A 20,748-nucleotide genomic window follows, 5' to 3' on the forward strand; every position below is an offset into this window, starting at 1 on the left:
TAGCCAAAAGTGTATCACTCGTGGTTCTTGCTCCACAATGAGTAGCAAAATGCATACAGTCAATAACCCATAGAGCCAACTCGTCAGACATGCAAGTCTGTTCCGCGGGAGTGGTCCAGAGTTTAGAAACATTGTCATAAGTACATCCATAATATTTCCACAACAGTTTATCTTTTTCAGGAGCGTCCTCCTGTGCTTTTATAACATCTTGGATGGTTGGCATTGGTTTTTCCGAGGCTAACTTATCCTTTGCAGGATTTTTTAGTCTGACTCATCATTTTGGGCATTACCATCTGTTGGTCACGAGAGGCCTGTTTAGCCTCTTTGTCAGCACAGTGGTTCCCTATATCAACCGGGGATTTTCCAGTGGTGTGGGCGGTACATTTAACAATGGCAGTGTGCTTGGGGAGCATGAGGGCTTACAACAAATCAGATACTAGTTGCTTATGGAATATCTCATTCCCCTGTGAGGTTAGGAATCCCCTATTTTTCCATAATTGTCCGAAATCATGGGCCACCCAAAGGCATACCTAGAGTCGGTATAGATATTGACTTTGAGATCTTTGGCCAAGATACAGACTCGGGTGAGGGCGAATAGTTCAGCTTGTTGAGCAGAATAGGCAGTTTCAAAAGCGGCCGATTCCAAGACCTGATTCTCCTGGTTTACTATGGCGTATCCTGAGATTCGTGTACCTTCTGGATTAATAGAAGAACTTCCGTCAACATCTTCCCTGACTGATGTGGCCTCTGTTTATCTTTAATTCAAATCATGACTGGGTTCTTCCTCATCTTGGGGCGGCTCAGTAAGAAAATAGGCCGGATTAATTGTAGTACAGTGCCGAAAGGTCAGCTTAGGATTGTTTAGTAAGTAGATCTCATATCTGCTTTGCCTGGCCATGGTAAGGTGTTGAGTCTGCAGTTGGCCCAGGAGGGCAGCTACGGAGTGAGAGGTGTTAAGACAACAGTAGCACAGTCTTTCAGAATTGTACAATACAGTTGAAAGGGCCGGTCATAGAGGGGCCGGCCCAAAGCCGGAGCTTGCAGCAGGGCTGTCTTTAGTTCCTTAAAGGCTTGGACGTCTGCGGTTTCTATTTCAAAGCTGCCTTACTTATTTGTCATCAGGGCAACATTAGGGATCCAGGATCTGCAGTAATTGATCATCCCCAACCACTGTCACATTTGTTTAGCCGTGCTAGGGACTGGAAACTGGCAAATTGGTTCGACTCGGCTAGCCTCCAAAGCTCGGTGGATACTCGGTATTGCCTGTGATTTCAGTGGGTACTGTCGGATAAGGGCCAGTCCACATTGCCCTGCACTGGGATCTCAATCGGATCAATGGGAATATAACCCACTTGGGAGGGGTCCTCTGCCCACACATGAGGATCCACATAGTCAGGTATGTCAGAGCCAGTATGATGCTGCAGAGTCGTTAAGACCTTCTCGGGGGTCCCCGTGGAATTGGACTGTTCGGCCATGTTTTACAATTTGCACATCCCGGCTGGTAGGGTCAGCCTCGTCTATAGCCTGGCGCACCATAACTCCCAAATCTTTAGCGTGGTGGGGAGGTAATACTTCACAAGTAATATGTGGTGCCACCGTTGGGGGCTGTCCATTTCCACAAAATCTGCCTTCCCTTCCGGTCCAGTCACTCTAGCCCTTAATAGAATTTCCTTCACTTCCCCTTCGCGATCCTGATAAAAGTTCTGCAGGTCCTGATTCTTTCCACTAGGATCGTATGCTAGGGTCACGTGATAGGGTGCCTGCGGCAGGTCCAGAGACCACCACTGAGGGGTTCTAGTGGTATAATACTGCCGCTTAAGGGTTCCCTGTTTTACAATAATCCCATCATCTCCACACTCCAAATGCAACTGGAATTTGCAGAGGAGGTCTCTAGCCATCAAGTTACAGTCCAGATTGGTTGTGATAACAAATCGATGTTCCACCGATTCTTCCTGGTAACCCATTTTAACCGGTTCTGACACCGGGAATGTAGAGACTTGTCCCAGGAATCCTGACAGTCCCTGTGTTTCAGTAGAGGCAGGGAGTTTAAGCTTTGATTGTACAGAAGACATGAAGGCTCCCGTATCTATCAAGAAGGGTTGCCACTCATTCCGAATTTTTAACAATATCATCGGTTCGTCATTCGGGGAGGGTCCCTGCACAATCAAGCTGCGTAGTCAATACGAATCAGGGGACGGTTGGCCAAAGGGGTTGTTCTGGGAGAAGTTAGTGTAAGATCCCCGTCCTCTTCCTCCTCTTCCTTTTTCGTGCTGACGGGAGGGACAATTTCTATTCCAATGTCCTTGCCCACAAATAAAGCATCCATCTCGTCTTTCCCAGCCCCGACCTCTTCCCATACCAGGCTGGGGACAGTAGGGCGGTCCGTAATTAGCAGGGCCCGGGCCATTTGGGTGTTTGATATTACCGTATCCCTGTTTATCCACCCAACCCTGCACGCAATACTGCGGTTCCATCTGGTATCCCCTTGGGTCAGGTTTTGGTCCTTCCACCCGAGGCGGCTCCATACTGACGGGCTTCTGAAGGGTCGTGGTGAGAGCACTAAAGATAGCGTTTAGGCGATCCTGGACATCGTTAGGGTGAGCAACCACCAATGCATCATGAGTAGCACGTCCTAGGTGAGTTAGAAATCGGGCATGCTCAGGGTTTGCTTTACCAGGGCCCACAGGTCCCTTGATTCTGCATTATATCCATGCATGTCGAGGTCACTCCGTGAAATCGGAGATCAGGGTTAAGTTGGATTTGTGGATCCCTTTCAGCTTATTTATCTTAGCCTTTTAACTCTTCAATTTGTTTTGTTTGTTTGAGTATCTATTTCTTTATTGTATCAGGCAAGTATTATTACATAAGCTAGTTCTGTTTTTATTTTTATTCTGACTATCGCACCATTCCTCTGTTAGGTGAGTCTTTTTTCTATTAAGAAATCCAAATTGATAATGTTCAGTATGAAACAGCTTTCAATGGAAAGGGTTAACTCCTTTACAGGTTTGTAAGAAGACCTGATGTCATTACGTGACTTCATGTAACCATCTGAAAAAAAATCTTTTCATCAGGAAAGGCAGCATTTGATTAAACTCCAATATTTTTTTAACTTCTTATTCAAGTACTTGCCAAAGATATATTTTTTTAATTGATTTAAAACGAGACCACACATTTGTTTACTGAAATTCAATTTCGTCATCAGCCTCGGTCAATGCAAAGCCAACCATTTTAACTAAGTAGTCTATCGATACATTTCTCAGAGGTCCCAGTGGAACTCTGAGTACGTTTCTCGTGCATGCACTCTTTCTTTAAGACGTCTACGGTTTTTAATATGTCCTCCTTCTGTCAATGAAAGCCCTAATTTAATGGAGTTTTTCTGCCAACTCGATTTTTTTTTAGACTGCAGTGGAATTTTTCTCAATTTAAAATCTCACTTTTTTTTTCTTTCAGCACCTATTTAGTACATTACTTTTTTTTTGTCTTTTCCATAACTAGAGAGAAGTCTGGCACGTAGGCTGTGGACTGCTTTTCGTTATCTCAATTGTTCCAGCCTCATGGTCGTGTTATTTAATATATTTTTTTTGAATCCTTTTGAATCCATCTCAGTTGTTTTGCTGTGCCTTCTCTAAATGTTTTCTTTCGACAAGTAAGTGAGCATGTCAAATCCTTTTTTTTTTTAAACCACCGGGACCATATATTTTTTTCTTTTTTTTTTTTACTCAACAAACCTATCCTTTGTGCATTTCCTGGCTCCGTAACTTATCATCCGAATATACGTAATTCAATAAGGTTCACACTCTTAAACTTCCCACATACAGGACAACACTACGAAGGGTTTTAAAAAAAACTTTCATTTTGTTTGAAAAAGTGGGTGGAGCTAAAACAAACCACAACTCCCCGGCTTTTTTTTTACACAGTAAAAATCACACAAGCATTTCTCATTTAAAACAAACGTTCACAAGAGTCTCTTTTCTTTCCTATTAATTTTTGGATCCATGATTGATCATCTATCCCTATCTAGCTCTAACTATCCCTACTTTCCATGTCGCCGCACGGATCTACTTCTAACCTATCTTTCCAAGTCGCCGCCTGGTTTGCGTCACCGCGCAATTTCCCTATTTCTATCCCTATTCTAAGTTTGAAAGGTATTCACCAGATTATCCTGGATCTCGTTCAGACACTACCTGAGAACCAGCGAGTGGCTAAACTTTCCTCAGACTTTTGAAACCGGGGGAAACTGGAGCAGTATTGAAATCATACTCACTCCAGTGGCCACTTTCCCCTCGTCTCGTCCAAGGCTAGTCTGGCTCTTAATTCGCAAGTTTTCGGCAGTCGTCCGTTGAGATCCCACTTCTGACACCAAATGTTGATTTCTGGATTCTTTTACCTCAATCTGGTTCAGCAAAATTACTGAAACGAATACCGTTTGTGCTTTAAACAAAGCAAGCTTTTATTTAAAAAGCAAATCCCGATCGGGGACCTTATCAGACAGAAGGAATGCAGCTCTGATAGAACGCACCCACTTCCTTCGGACAAAGTGACGTTACATTGTAAAGGGACGACGGTTATACATTTTCGGCAAAAGATAACAAGATAGGGCTAGAGTGACATCTTTGTTCAGCCTATCTCTTTTGATCCCTCTTTCCCTTTGTCCACTCATAAGCCGACCTAAGTATGGTCTGATTTTAAACAAAGACCTTCTGTTAATGTTTCAGGTTAATAACATGATTTAATAAGACCTTGAGGTTTTTCTGCAAGCTGTGGGTTTTGTTTCAATATGTGTTAGTGTTGTAACATTTCGCAGTCTCGAGTCTGAGATGTCATGGCTATTCATCCATGAATTCTTTGTTAGCTTATACTGTCCCTATACAATTTCCATGTTCTCAACTTCAATGTCTCTATACATTTTTAAACATTCACAATGTCTTCAAGTAAACGCATCAAAAATAGATTAGCTGGTCATTCATTTCATTGTTGTTTGTGGGATTTTACTGCAGGTAAAATAGGTGCTGTAATATTGCAAAATAATTGCTTGTACATTAAGCACTTTGGGACATTTCTGAGACGTGATAAGGTGCTACATAAATGCATTTTTAAGGCCAGTTTTAAGTCCCTTAACAACTGCCCTGTAATTAGATGGGACTGACTTCTTTCTGCCTCTCAGTGTCTAACCACAAGGGGCATTGGCAGAGATCTTATCCCACTGTCAGTAATAAGTGGAAATCCAGGCAAACCTTGGCTTAAAAACAGTGTGAATAAATACGATCCAACGGTGGGAGTAAAAACACATTGGTTTAGTTTAATCAGAAAAAATGAAGGCGAACTATCTAGTTGTGTGTCTCCAGTGCTGGCATCACTTGGGTCTGAGGATGGATAAAATTTATCTTTTTGGCTGAGTATTTTATAGCGAGTTTATGGAACTGATAGTGAATTCTTTGTGCAGGTACCCATTACCTTCGAGGTTTAAACAACAATCTACAGCCCTGGTGTAACTGGAATGGTCGTAAAAAACACGGGCTTAAACCAATCAACCCAACCGAAGAGGGACTAGCCAGTATTCACAGTGTGTTGTTCCGCAAGGACCCCTTCCTCTGGAGAGCAGCTTTGCTCTACTACACGGTCTACCAGGCCAGTCATATGTCGTTCAGTGAGCTCTTTCTGGATATTGGGAAATTTGTGGAAAACCCAAACACTCGGTGGGATTACTGTGTACGAGCCAAACGTGGTCAGACTGACACATCCCAGCCAGGTAAAAACTTGCTTCAATGAAACAGACTACAATACACGGCTAGCGATCATATCCATGGAGTACAATCTTCAGAGTTTTGTAGCAGTGACATTGGATGACTATTACCCAATACAGATAATTACATAGAAATTAAAATACAGTAACAAGTCATTAGTCTCAACTGGTTTATGCTCCACACGAGCCTCCTCTCACCCTACTTTATCTCACCCCATCAGCATATCCTTCTATTCCTTTTTCCCTCATGTACCTATCTAGCTGGCCCTTAAATGCATTGTAAATAATTAAGATTATCTTCTCCAATGGAACAGCAAGTCCCTCCAGTGAGCAGTTGAACCGTACAGACCAGGAAGGTCCCAAGTTCGATCCTTGGTCTGTGCTGAAGTTTGTTGATCTCAGCTGGGGGCAATAATATTGACATAATTTTTCTCTGTGACCCTTGACCGAGAGGAGGGAAATCAGTTCGGGTTCTTGCTCCTGTGCTATCCAGTGACCTTTGGCGCACACGTCTGAATGTCACGGAGGCTAGCGTGGAGCTCAGCTCTGATGCTACTGGAGATTGAATAGAGTGCCAATGCTTATTACCAATTGAGCAAGATGCCAGGAGGCTGCCAATGCATGTAGAACTGGACCTCAGCAAAAGATCATTGCCTTCAGAAGAGGAGAAGGGAGAAAAAATAATAAAGATCAACTAGCTTTTTGAAGATTATTTTTAACTCCCTGCATTTGGTGAAGCAGTAATGTTTCAGCAGCCATGTTAGCCATCGCACACAGTCTGTGGCCAATTCACGGCCCAGCCCCAGCTTCCCTGGTCCCAACAGTCACACACATCGATAGCAAATCCAGGCAGGAACCTCAGCAGAATTGTCCCCTCCTTAACCCCAAGCACTGAGGATAATTTTAATACCCCTGCCGCTGGCACAGCCCCGGCTAAGATCAGCCCGACCCCAACCTGCTCACTTCTGGTTTTAACGAGATGGGACAGGGGACATGTGATTAATCCATTCTCGGGAAGCGGGTCAGTTGGTAACCGCTTTTAAAGAGCCTACGTGCCTCAGTTTTTACAATAAAATTTTTTTATTTATATATTTCATTAAAAGGAGGCGAGAAGGGCTCCATGAGTGTCTTTATAGCACTGCTTGTGAGTGAGGAGGGGTAGCAGATCAAGCCCGGGACATTCCTAGTCTGCATGGCTCAGTTACCCACTGTTCTGTTAGATGGGAGGGAATTAGTCATTTTCAGTTCTTTCTTTTCTCCTGCACCTAGATATCTCCAATATCCCCTGCATTTTTAACTGGTGGATTTTTCTTTAGATGATTTTACAATGTTGTCACTTTAACTACTACATTGGGGCCAAGTTTCGGCCTGAGATGCTCCTGTTTTTTTGGAGCAACTGGTTTAGAATGGAGTATCTTAGAAATTGCAATTCTCGGCATTTAGTTTGCTCCAGTTCTAGTCAGTTAGAACAGTTTCAGTTTGGAACAGATTTTTTTTTCAAAAGGGAGCGTGTCAGGCCACTTATGCCCGTTTTGAAAGTTTAGGCAGTGACAACTTACTCCAAACTAACTTAGAATGGAGTAAGTGTAGATTTTTGTACGCTCAGAAAAACCTTGTCTACACGTAGAAAATCAGGCGTAGGTTACAAATCAGGCGTGGGGAGGGGGGGGGGGGGTTTAAAGGGAAGTTTACAAACATTAAACACTTCAGTTTTACAAATAAAGAACCATCATCAATAATAAACGATAAATACATCAATAAATCAATCAAAAAAAAATTTAAAAAATCAATAAATAAAAAATTTTCTACTTACCGACTGCAGCACCGGGAGTCCTCCAACAGTGTGCTGGGACCACCCCCCCACCCCCCCAGTGTGTCTCTATCTCTCTGTCAGTGTCTGTGTTTGACAGCGAGGGGGGAAGAGGAGGGGGGGAGATTGGGGGGTGGGAGAGAGGAGGGGGGGAGATTGGGGGGTGGGAGAGAGGGGGGGGGAGATTGGGGGGAGATGGGGGGTGGGAGAGAGGGGGGGAGATGGGAGGTGTGGGAGAGAGGGGTGTGGGAGAGAGAGAGGGGGTGTGGGAGAGAGAGAGAGAGAGAGGGGGGGGAGGAGGGGGGTGTGGGAGAGAGAGAGAGAGGGGGGGAGGAGGGGGGAGAGAGAGAGAGGGGGGGGAGAGAGAGAGAGAGGGGGGGAGGAGGGGGGAGAGAGAGAGAGGGGGGGGAGAGAGAGAGAGAGGGGGGGAGGAGGGGGGAGAGAGAGAGAGGGGGGGGAGAGAGAGAGAGAGGGGGAGGAGGGGGGAGGGGAGAGAGAGAGAGGGGGGGGAGAGAGAGAGAGAGGGGGGGAGGAGGGGGGAGAGAGAGAGAGAGAGAGAGAGGGGGGGGGAGAGAGAGAGGGGGGAGAGAGAGAGGGGGGAGGGGGGGAGAGAGAGAGGGGGGAGGAGGGGGAAGAGAGAGGGGGGAGGAAGAGGGGGAGGAGGGGGGTGAGGGGGGTGTGGGGGAGAGAGAAGGGGGAGGGGGGGAGGAGGGGAGTGAGAGAGAGAGGGGGGGGGAGGGGGTGTGGGAGAGAGGAGGGGGGGTGTTGGAGAGAGAGAGAGAGCGGGGGGAGGAGGGGGGGTGTTGGAGAGAGAGAGAGAGCGGGGGAGGAGGGGGATGTGGGAGAGAGGGAGGGGGGAGTGGGAGAGAGAGAGGGAGGGGGGAGTGGGAGAGAGGGAGGGGGGAGTGGGAGAGAGGGAGGGGGAGTGGGCGGAGAGGGAGGGGGGAGTGGGGGGGAGGGGGGGAGTGGGGGGGAGGAGGGGGTGGGAGAGAGAGAAGGGGGAGGGGGGGAGGAGGGGGAGTGAGAGAGAGAGAGGGGGGGAGGGGGGAGAGAGGGAGGGGGGGGATGTGGGAGAGAGGGAGGGGGATGTGGGAGAGAGGGAGGGGGGAGTGGGAGAGGAGGGAGGGGGGACTGGGAGAGAGGGAGGGGGGCGTGGGAGAGAGGGAGGGGGTGTGGGAGAGAGGGAGGGGGGTGTGGGAGAGGGAGGGGGGAGGAGGGGGGAGGGGGGAGGAGGGGGGTTGGGAGAGAGAGAGGGGGTGTGGGAGAGAGAGAGGGGGGTGTGGGAGAGAGAGAGGGGGGTGTGGGAGAGAGAGAGGGGGGTGTGTGGGGGAGATGAGGGAGGGAGGGGGTGGGTGGGGGAGGGGGTGAGGGGAGGGGTGGGGTGGGGGAGGGGTGAGGGGGAGAGAGGGAGGGGGGTGGGGGAGGTGAGAGAGGGAGGGGTGGGGGAGGGGGAGGGGTGAGGGTGAGGGGGGGTGAGGAGGGAGGGGGTTGAGGAGGGGAGGGGAGAGGGAGGGGAGGGGGAGGGGAGGGGGAGGGAGAGGAGAGGGGGGGGAAGGGAGAGGGGGGGGAAGGGAGAGAGGGGGAGTGGAGGGGGGGAAGGGAGGGAGAGGGGAGGAGGAGAGGTGGGGGGAGGAGGGGTGAGGGAGGAGACTGACGGAGTGGGGGTGGGAGGAGGTGGAGGGGGGGTTAGGGGAGGAGGTGGGGGAGGGGTTAGGGGAGGGGGAGGGGTTAGGGGAGGGGGAGGGGTTAGGGGAGGAGGAGGAGGAGGTGGGGGAGGGGTTAGGAGAGGAGGAGGAGGTGGGGGAGTGGAGGAGGAGTGGAGGAGGAGGAGTGGAGCAGTGGAGGGGTTAGGGGAGGAGGGGGGCGAGGGAGGAGACTGACGGAGTGGGGGTGGGAGGAGGTGGAGGGGGGGTTAGGGGAGGAGGTGGGGAGAGGGGAGGGGGTTCGGGGAGGAGGAGGAGGTGGGGGAGTGGGGGAGGAGAGGAGGGGAGGAGGTGAGTGGAGGAGGGGGGGTGTGGGAGACGGGGAGGGGAGGGGAGGGGACGGGACGGGACGTGGGGGGGGGGGTGGAGGGAACAGGGGACAGGGGTAGGGAGAGGGAGGAGGGGGGGAGGGAGAGGAGAGGGAGGGAGGGGGGGGAAGGGAGAGAGAGGAGGAGGGGGTGGGGAGAGGGGGGAAGGGGGAGAGAGAGGAGGAGGGGGTGGGGAGAGGGGGGAAGGGAGAGAGAGAGGAGGAGGTGGGGGGAACAGGGGACAGGGGTGGGGAGAGGAGAGGGGGGAAGGGAGAGAGAGGAGGAGGGGGTGGGGAGAGGGGGGAAGGTAGAGAGAGGAGGAGGGGGTGGGGAGAGGGGGGAAGGGAGAGAGAGAGGAGGAGGTGGGGGGAACAGGGGACAGGGGTGGGGAGAGGAGAGGGAGGAAGGGAGAGAGAGGAGGAGGGGGGAAGGGAGAGAGAGGAGGAGGTGGGGGGAACAGGGGACAGGGGTGGGGAGAGGAGAGGGGGGAAGGGAGAGAGAGGAGGAGGGGGTGGGGAGAGGGGGGAAGGTAGAGAGAGGAGGAGGGGGTGGGGAGGAGGCGAGAGGGAGGAGTCACGGAGGTCGAGGGGGGGGGGGAAGAGTCGAGGGGGGGGGGGAAAGAGTCGGGGGGGGGAGAAAGAGTCGAGGGGGGGGAGAAAGAGTCGAGGTGGGGGGGGGGAAAAGAGTCGCAGAGGGGGGAGTCGCGGAGGTCCGGGGAGAGTCGTCAAGGGAGGGGTGTCGCGGAAGGTCAGGTCGGGGGGGGGAGGGGCGGGAGTTCGGGTGCGGGTGTCGTGTCCGGTCCAGGGCGGGGGGGTCGCGAGTCAATTCGGGTAGAGAGGAAGCTGGGCATGGGAGGTGAGCCTTATCCACGCAGCCCCAGTGAGGCCATTTGGCCAGGGCTAGGGGCTGCGTGCTTCGGGCCCCTCCCACAGTTTTGGGCGCCTGGAGCTCCTGCACATGCGCGCCCACTGTAGCGCGCATGTGCAGAGGTCCTGGCACTGTTTTCAACGTAGGGACCTGGTTCCACCCCCCACAGCTCATGCTGCGCCGCGCCCAGCTGCAGGGAGCCGGAGAATAGGTGAGGTTTTTTTCGGCGCATTTTGTGGCGCGAAAAATGGGCATCCAGGTCCGGCGCGTCCCGAAACTTGGGCCCATTTTAACTAAACCCAAAGCAAAAGCTTCACGATGTTTAAAAGGAGAATAAACTAAGTCACAATGGGAGCTTAGCAGGCAAATAAACAACTACTTGCATTTATAAAGCGCCTCTAAAGTAGTAAAATATCACAAGGCTCTTCATTAGAGCGATCAAATAAAATTTGACATCAAGCCTCATGAGCTAATAGGACAGGGGAGCAAACTCTTGGTCAGAGGTAGTTTTTAAGGAGTGTCTTAAAGGAGGAGAGAAAGGTAGTGAGGTGAAGAGGTTTCGGGTGGGAATTCCAGAACTTGGGGCCAAGGCAGCTGAAAGTATGGCCACAATTAAAATTTTGGGGCTGACACACCTCAGGCCTCTGCTGCCTTATAACCGCACGTTACGGGGTTCACCGGAGTGGCCTTGAACGATTATGAGTTCCTTCGGTCTCCCTCGCGCTGTTTTCAGGTGTACACCAGCTACGCCACCCCACCTCCTTTTCCTTTCTGTCTATCCTTCCTAAATGTTGAATAACCCTGGATGTTGAGTTCCCAGCCTTGGTCACCCTGGAGCCATGTCTCCGTGTTGACAATTACATCATATCCGTTAACTGCTATCTGTGCAGTTAATTCGTGCACCTTATTCCGAATACTCCTCGCATTGAGGCACAGAGCCTTCAGGCTTGTCTTTTTAACACGCTTTGCCCCTTTTAGGATTTTGTTGTAATGTGGCCCTTTTTTCTTTTTGCCTTGGATTTCTCTGCCCTCCACTTTTACTTTTCTTCTTTCTATCTTTTGTTTCTGCCCCCTTTCTACTTCCCTCTGTCTCCCTGCATAGGTTCCCATCCCCCTGCCATATTAGTTTAACCCCTCCCCAATAGCACTAGCAAACACTCCCCCTCGGACATTGGTTCCAGTTCTGCCCAGGTGCAGACCGTCCGGTTTGTACTGGTCCCACATCCCCCAGAACCGGTTCCAATGTCCCAGGAATTTGAATCCCTCCCTTCTGCATCACTCCTCAAGCAACGTATTCATCTGAGCTATCCTGCGATTCCTACTCTGACTAGCACGTGGCACTGGTAGCAATCCTGAGATTACTACTTTTGAGGTCCTACTTTTAAAATTTAGCTCCTAGCTCCCTAAATTAATCTTGTAGGACCTCATCCTGTTTTTTTACCTATATCGTTGGTATCTGTATGCACCACGACAACTGGCTGTTTACCCTCCCCCTTCAAAATGTCCTGCACCCTCCGAGACATCCTTAACCCTTGCATCAGGGAGGCAACATACCATCCTGGAGTCTCGGTTGCGGCCGCAGAAACGTCTATCTATTCCCCTTACAATTGAATCCCCTATCACTATAGCTCTCTCACTCTTTTTCCTGCCCTCCTATGCAGCAGAGCGACCCATGGTGCCATGGACTTGGCTGCTGCTGCCCTCCCGTGATGAGTCATCCCCCTCAACAGTACCCAAAGAGGTGTATCTGTTTTGCAGGGGGGTGACCACAGGGGACCCCTGCACTACTTTCCTTCCACTGCTCTTCCTGTTGGTCACCCATCCCCTACCTGGCTGTGTAACCTTTACCTGCAGTAAGACCAACTCACTAAACATGCTATTCACGACATCCTCAGTGTCACGCATGCTCCAGAGTGAATCCACCCGCAGCTCCAGTGCCACAATGCGGTCTGTCAGGAGCTGCAGCCGGATACACTTCCCGCATATGTAGTTGTCAGGGACACTGGAAGCGCCTGACTTCCCACATAGTACAAGAGGAGCATAACACGTGTCCGAGCTCTCCTGCCATGACTTAACCCATAGATTAACTTAATTTGGCAACAATAATGCTAAAGGTTACTTACTGGAAAAGAAAAAGAAAAAACTACTCACCAATCACTTACCCCCTTGGCTGTGATGTCACCTTTCGATTTCTTTCTACTTTTTTGCCTTCTCTCCTAGCTGCAGCTGCACCAGCTGGCCTTTATAGGCCGCTCCGACGTCCCCGAACCTCTTGCTTGTGACGTTACACTCAGTTTTCTTTTCCTCCCAGGTCGGGGAGTCAGCACTGGTGGGGAAAACAAGACAAAGCAACACCTCCCGCTCCCACTTGCCCGAACTCTCCCACTTACCAAACTCTTACCTTTGCACTCTGACCTGCCGCTGCACATATATACAGTAATGCCATATTGCCACCCCACTTCTCAAATCATGAGACAATCAGACAAGGTTCTATACAAGTTTAACATAACTTCTCTGCTTTTGAATTGTATTGCTCTGGAAATGAACCACAGTGCTTTATTTGCACTTTTGTGGCTGTTTTAACCTGCGTTGCTACTTTAAATGATTTGTGAATCATTGGGCCCAAATTTCCCCAGGAGTTGCTCTATTTTTTTGGAGCAACTTGATCTTTCTACAGTATCTTTTTAGTTGCAATTCTGGCCATTTAATTTGCACCAGTGTAAGTGAGTTAGTTTTTTTTTTAAGTTTAGTTTTTTTTTCCAAAAGGGGGCGTTATCAGCCACTTACGCCTGTTTTGGCCATTTAAGCAAGTTTAGCCAGCTAAAAGTTACTCCAAACTAACTTAGGCCAGCATAAGTGGGCACTCTTGTACGTTCAGAAAAACCTTGCGGTGACTTGAGAAATTAGCGCAGGCAGCCAGAGATAGGAGGGGGAAGCAAAGCACTAAACATCTTCACAACAACATTAAAGAAGCATAAGTACATTTAAAGCACGAAGCACTAAACAAAGCAGTACATTTGCATCAAGCACAAAAAGTAATAAGCAATCAATCAATCAGTAAATAACAAATAAAAAATAGAAGTCCTACCTTAGGGAACGCAGCGGGCCGCTGATGAGGGAGCCTATTCGGCCAGGGCTAGGGACGGCATGCTTCGGGCCCCTCCCACACAAGCCTGCAGCGCGCACTCACAGATTCGGCCTGCCAGGAGCTACTGCACATGCGCCCAGACTCTAGCGCGCATGCGCAGAGGTCCCGGCACGGTTTACAGTGCCAGGACCTGGCTCCACCCCCAATCCACTGGGCCACGCTATGCCACCACCGAGGGGAGGCTGAGGAGTGGCCAGAATTGTGAGGAAGATTTTTGGCGCACTTGGAGGCAGACCAAAGCAGCGCACCTCGGGCGAGGGAGTCAGAAAAAGTGGTTGGGGAAATTTGAGGCCTATACCCCTAAATCCCTTCGCACCTCTACCCCATTTAATTTCTTAATTTCCAAGGAGTAGATAGTCTCCTTACAAAAATGCACCACCTCACATTTAACTAAATTGAAAATCATGTCATTTACATGCCCATTCTGAAAATTTATTTACAGTAAAATTAAAATCACTTTCCTGTATTTTTTTTTTTCTGGATTTAAACAATTTTGCAAATTTTTTTTTTAAATGATCATTTTTGTTTCTGACAAAGGCCATCTTTGTTGCCCCCAGGTAGTTTGAAATCTTCAGCAGACAGATGTGCTAATTAGGTTGGCCAGTAGAAAGTGAGGTGCCTCAACATTTCTAAAAACTATAAACTTGATGCAGAATTCTGATTTTCAAAATTAAGCTCCAATTATCCCCACTTTTTATGTTTAGGGTTTTATTAACTTTCATCAGCAACAAGACTAAAACCATAAATCCATCCCTGATCCAATATTGGATTTAGTAAAAGTATCAAATGAAAGTAAGTTAAACTTGTGTTAATCACTCTTCTTTCTTTTGCTAAAAATGCATCCCTGCTTCACCTAATGATTGAAAGCCTGATCTTGCAAACCCATCTGCAGTAGGATCATTTTATTTTAAAAAGCGGATTAACATACAGCTCAAAATTCGCACAAACTCGTTTTTCATTTCCTCTCCTAAAACATGTCACTGCCATTTGACAAAACAAACTACTATCTTACTCACCTGTTGCAGGTAAAACTCGGCGACTCACTCATCTGTAGCTGGTTTAATAATATTAGGTACACATGGTTATCTACCGAATTCTCCCACTGATTTTTAAAGCTTTGTTCAGCCTCAGGCTGACTGCACTGAGCTAGCTCCGCTCAGGTAAGGAATGGCCCCGTTCTGATTTGTCCCGTGGGGACTGCAGAGTTTCAGTAACACAGGCCCCGGAACCATGATGCCAAAGGAGAAGGCGGGATATGCTGCCCTCATCACCATGGCAACTGGCTGAGTGCGCCTCCTCTACAGCAAATGGAACTTCCCAGAGGCTGACACAACCAACCTCTCAACAAAACAAAAGCAAAATACTACGGATGCTGGAATAAAAACAGTAAATGCTGGAAATCTCAGCAGGTCAGGCAGCATCTGTGGAGAGAAAGCAGAGTTAATGTTTCGGGTCGATGACCCATCGTCAGAACTGGAGAGTGTTTGAAAAACACAGATTCTTAACAAGCACTGAAAGGGGGAAGGGAAGAAAGAACAAAAGGGAAGGTCTGTGATAGGTTGGAAGACAGGAGAGATTAGAGACACAAAAGGGATGATGGCCCAAATTCAAATAGTAATGCCAGGAGTTAGAAAAACATTAGTCAAGATAGGGTGTGGATGGTGGGATTATGACCAAATGCCATTAGCGACAAGGCGAAAAAAGAGAGAAAGAAACAGGCTCTGAGGGAAGTTGGGGGGCGGTAGGAGGAAGCCAAAGCTTGGCAGTGGTTACACTCTGAAATTTTTGAACTCTATGTTGAGTCCAGAAGGCTGTAAAGTGCCTAAATGAAAGATGAGGTGCTGTTCCTTGAGCTTCGTTGGAACAGTGTAGGAGACCGAGGTCAGAGTGGGAATGCAGTGGAGAATTAAAGTGACAGGAAGCTCAGGGTCACACTTGCGGACTGAACGGAGGTGCTCCGCAAAGCGGTCACCCAATCTACGCTTGGTCTCCCCAGTGTAGAGGAGACCACCAACTTCTCACCCACTCCCTTATCATGTGGCAGCTGCCCCAACTCTTGTTAATTTCCAATTGGGTTTGGCTTTGAGATCGCAAGACTCGCACATGACTCTGCATTCCAGGCCATTGTGTATTAGGCCCGTTCAGCTGTCCGGCAGTCCAGTTCTCTGCGCATTTAATTTGAAGTGCGCGTGAGCTCAGGGATGTGTGCGTAGTTGCGCACCTTAGAGGGAAAAATGGCTATGGGTAAACAGGACATGGTGCAAGTCAGGATAGAGTCAGCAGAGTTTCAGATGAGCTCAAGTTTACGGAGGATGCAAGGTGGGAGGCCGGCCAGGAAAGCATTGGAATTGTCGAATTTAGAGGTAACAAAGGCATGGATGAGAGTTTCAGCAGCCGAGGAGCTGAGGCAGGGACAGAGATAGGCAATGTTAGGAGGTGGAAGGGAGAGGAAGCTCAGCTTAGGGTCAAATGGGACGCCGAGGCTACGAACAGTCAGGTTCAGCCTCAGTGGACAGGGAGAGGAATGGAATCAATCGCTAGGGAATGAAGTTTGTGGTGGGGACCAAAAATTATGGCTTCACTCTTCCCAATATTTAATTGGAGAAAATTTCTGCTCATCCATTATTGTGTGTGAGACAAGTAGCATGACAAATCAGAGACAGTGGGAGCTTTGCAAGTGAATATACTAAGTTACACTGGGAGCTTAGCAGGTGTACTCAATGAGGGGCCCAAAATAATTTGTTTCAACCACATGCATTAGATGCAAATTGAGGTAAATGCTTTAACACCAGATAAGAATCATCACTTGTGTAGACAACTGTAACTTCATACGCAATGACTTACGGTTGAGTTTTGTTGTGTAAAAGAGTACCTTTAGGCACGATAAATGTAAGTTCAGATGGTAAGAAATTCAAATGTAGATGTTGCTGTGCTGAGAGTTTACTGTTGCGAGAGCTGAAGTACGAGTTATATAAATGAGTGAGGTCGGCAGTTCTATGGCTCACATTGCTTGAATACCATCAGGTATGGTTTAGATTACAGAGACATTCTTGGATCAAGAAAGCACTTGGTCAGCTGTATGACGGGAACAGTTTGCTTTTAATAAACTGATCAGTTTAGCTTCTTGTGAATACTTCCAGCTGATCAGTCTAGTCCTACATTGGAGGAAAGAAGGGAAATAAGTGAGTTATGAAGATGCAAGCAGGAAAATTGTGTGGGGGAGACCAAAACTAGGAGCCATAAATCTAAAATAGTCACTAATCAATTCAATAGAGAATTAATGGAAACTTCTTTACTCAGAGTGGTTAGAATGTGGAAATCGCTACCACAAGGAGTAGTTGAAATGAATACCATAGATACATTCACGGGAAGCTAGATAAACATGAGGGAGACAGGAATAGAAGGATATGCTGATGGGGTTACATAGAAACATAGAAAATAGATGCAGGAATAGGCCATTCGGCCCTTTGAGCCTGCACCACCATTCAATAAGATCATGGCTGATCATTCACCTCAGTACCCCTTTCCTGCTTTCTCTCCATACCCCTTGATACCTTTAGCTGTAAGGGCCATATCTAACTCCCTCTTGAATATATCCAATGAACTGGCATCAACAACTCTCTGCGGTAGGGAATTCCACAGGTTAACAACTCTCTGAGTGAAGAAGTTTCTCCTCATCTCAGTCCTAAATGACCTACCCCTTATCCTAAGATTGTGTCCCCTGGTTCTGGACTTCCCCAACACCGGGAACATTCTTCCCGCGTTTAACCTGTCCAGTCCCGTCAGAATCTTATATATTTCTATGAGCTCCCCTCTCATCCTTCTAAATTCCAGTGTATAAAGGCCCAGTTGATCCAGTCTCTCCTCATGAGAAAGGGTAGGAGGAGGCTTGTGTAGAGGTTAAACACTGGCACAGATGTGTTGGACTGAATGGGCTGTTTCTCTGCTGTAAATACTATGTAATATGTTGATCTAAAAAGAAAGAAAAAAACTTGCATTTATATAGCACCTTTCACAACCTCGGGACTTCCCAAAGTGCTTTACAACCATTTAATTACTTTTGAAGTGTATTCACTGTTGTAATGGATGAACACAGCAGCTAATTTGCGCACAGCAAGTGATATAATGACATCTGTTTGGTGATGTTAGTTGAGGGATAAATATTGGCCAGGACACTGAGTAAACTCCCCTTTTTTTTTTTTAAATGCTGTGGGATCGTTTACGTCCACCTGAGGGTAGGCAGGGCCTTGGTTTAATGTCTGATCTGAAAAATGGTATCTCCAACAGCGCAGCTGTCAGTGCACTAAGTACTGCACTGAAGTGTCAGTTTAGATTTTGTGCTCAACTCTCTGGAGTGGGACTTGAACCAACAACGTCCTGACTCAGAGGCTACCAACTGAGCCACAGCTGATGCATATCACAAGATAGCTTTGTAAAACAACATCTAATTTTGTTGGAGCAAAATATTGAAGCTCGAAAGCAAATTGAGTATTTTCTCGCATTTAACAACCCTCCCCTTTATGAGTGGTCCCACTCATGTGGCAAGCCAATCCAAAGCCAATAAATGTGTATGTGTGTGTATATATATATATATATCCATTCTTGTGTGTATTTGTGGTTTCAAGTGTTGAATTGGGTACCATTCAGGACCTCGGCACATTCTCTCGGCTGACACTTTAGTGCTGCACTGTAGAGGTACTGCATTTTGGATGAAATGGGATGCTGGCACTATTTAAAGAACAGCAGGGGAGTTCTCCAGATTTCCTGGGTAACATTTATCTCTCAATCAACAACACCAAAATAGATGAACAGGTCTTTCATATCATTGCTGTTAGTGAGACTTTGCTGTGTGCAAATTGACTGCCTCATTTGCCTACGTAACCTTCAAAAATAATTCATCAACTGTAAAAGGCTTTTAGGATGTCCTTGGGACATTAACAATGCTATAGAAATGCAAATTATTTCTTTCCAACCCTGCATGTGCTTCCTCTTTCTCTATAGTTCTGTGTCTATCACCATGACTATATCTTTGTCACTTTTCCCCCTCTCCCTTATGTGTCTGTGCTTCTTTCTGCTTCTGTGTCTAAACTCTCTCTCGCTCTACATTTCTATCTGTGTCTGAACTCCATCGAATATGAACAATGTCTTTCTATGTCTCCATGAGAACCTCTCTTTCGTAGTTATGTATGGAAATTGGCTGCCGAATTACCCCTACATTACAACAGTGACTACACTTCAAAAGTATTTCATTGGCTGTAAAACGTTTTGCGACATCCTGAGGTAGTGAAAGGTGCTCTTCCATGCTCCTTGCCTCCCCTCATTCTTTGCCCTTTTCTTCCCCCCTCGATTCTCCCGTTTCCTTCTTTTCTTTCCTCCCCTCCCTTTTGTCTCTTCTCCCCCTCCCACCGCCCTCCCTTCCTTATTCTCCTTCAACCCTCAAGCTTGATGTGAGAATACACCATGAAAATTATTCTGGGTGATCGAGAAATTACTTGGTAAACATATCTGATTTATCTCATTTAGGTTGTTTTAGTAAAGACCAAGTCTATCTTGATGGCATCCTTAAAATTCTGAGACACAGAGATAACATCGACTTCCAGCTTTTAACGGCTTTGGGGAAGGTCAGTCGAATTGACAGTCTGATTTTCCTTTTGTGCAGTTCCAAAGAGTGTTGATAATACTTTTGTGCAAATTCTCAGTGGTTACAGATGTAACTGTGAATAGGTCAACTAAGTAATGGACAACCTTACACTGGCGAGGCCAACCTAGTCCCCAGCCTCACATGTTCCCTGAGCTTTAACCTCCATCAGCTCAATCATTGCCGAGCTCAGATTCACAAAATAGCAAGAATATAAATTAGGACTGTAAAAATTAACGGCCTCCAAACCCATCCTTCTGGATTGGTTTTAAATTGCCTTGTTCAGAACTGAAGGACAGTGTAAATTGTCAGACTCACCATGACGTTATGTTTTATTTTCTAACTTGCCCTTCAAAAGAAAACTGGAGGTATTAAACTAAACTGAAGACTAGGGTTATGAACATAACAAATTACCATTTTAGATTTTATTCAGAAATTTAGTATTTTTATTAATTCTGACTACAGCCGGCCCCACAAGAGTGCAATGGGAAACCGGCAGACATTACCCCATTCCACTATTTGTTCCAAGTCATGTGTCCAAGTGTCAAATTTCCAAGCGTCAAATTTAGCATTTAGCATTTCAGTCGGATGCTGAAAATAGAACAAGGTGCCCAAATTGGAAAGCTTGTAAGTACACGACATATAAAAGCTCTCTGTCTAACGGCTGTGAATGCCTTCCATGAAACCAGTTTAAGCAAACCCAGTCCAGTTCCTAGGGGCCCATAGGGCCACAACACAAAACTGTGCATATTTGGCAGTCTCACTTGTAGAGGCCCCAAGATAGTTGAATGGAAAAATGTCACCCTGGTCAGTCAAGGCGGTCTCACATTGTGGCTGAGGTACATTGTTGGGGCAGGGTAGGAGCTTTATTCTCTACACCTCACTTGGAAGTGCTTCATTCTGACGCTTTGGTGCCCAATGTGGAAAGTTTTTTTATCTCCAAAATTCACCAGAGGAAAAAATGGCTGGTTACAGTATTGTATTTAGTGACACTAGAATACTTGGTAAATAAATATTTGACCCCATCAAAGATCTCAAGGTGCGCTTATGTTTCTGTCCATTTTCACCCTGCAAATTGGGCATATGAGCCTGAGACTCTCAAAACATGAGAATGCATGGGATGAGAAAAGGCCATTTAGCCCATCAGTCCCCCTCCTTTCAAACAGCAGGTACAAATATAATGGACTTTACCCAATCTATTTATCTTCAATAGGAATATAACAAGTGCAGGATCAGAAAAGACTGCCATCGGGTCAGTTCCATAAACGAGTCCCCCCTGAATCACCCATTCTCTCAACTATCTATCCGCTTCTTCCTTAAATTTCTCCGCACGATATGCCTCCACTGTCTCCCTGGACAGTCTGGTCCACACGTTCACAACCCTCTCTAAAGTAGTTAAATCAAAGCTGACTTGGCACCTTCCTACTTTTAAGCTTGAGCCAGGATTCCCTGATTCTACAGTTTGTGCCAATCTCCCATGGAAAGGTTCTGCAAAGTTTCTACCTCCCCCCTCCAAAGGTGCATTAAGGTT

At 47.5% G+C, this 20,748-nt stretch overlaps 1 protein-coding gene and 1 long non-coding RNA gene across 2 annotated transcripts in view; one reads left to right on the forward strand and one right to left on the reverse strand.

The window, feature by feature from the left end:
- The window catches only part of LOC139264327 (putative tyrosine carboxypeptidase MATCAP2), a 66,991-nt gene that overhangs the window by 42,283 nt on the left and 3,960 nt on the right, over nt 1-20,748 (forward strand). The window contains exons 5-6 of the mRNA XM_070880612.1: nt 5,444-5,749; nt 19,103-19,200. Of these exons, the coding sequence (XP_070736713.1) occupies nt 5,444-5,749; nt 19,103-19,200 (404 nt within the window). The remainder of the gene's footprint in view (nt 1-5,443; nt 5,750-19,102; nt 19,201-20,748) is intronic.
- Nucleotides 15,502-20,748, reverse strand: part of LOC139264329 (uncharacterized) — a 58,852-nt gene continuing 53,605 nt past the window's right edge. The window contains exon 4 of the long non-coding RNA XR_011593323.1: nt 15,502-16,734. This is a non-coding gene — a long non-coding RNA (uncharacterized lncRNA). The remainder of the gene's footprint in view (nt 16,735-20,748) is intronic.

The sequence above is a fragment of the Pristiophorus japonicus genome, chromosome 5 (genome assembly GCF_044704955.1).
Source record: "Pristiophorus japonicus isolate sPriJap1 chromosome 5, sPriJap1.hap1, whole genome shotgun sequence".
Lineage (NCBI taxonomy): Eukaryota > Metazoa > Chordata > Chondrichthyes > Pristiophoridae > Pristiophorus > Pristiophorus japonicus.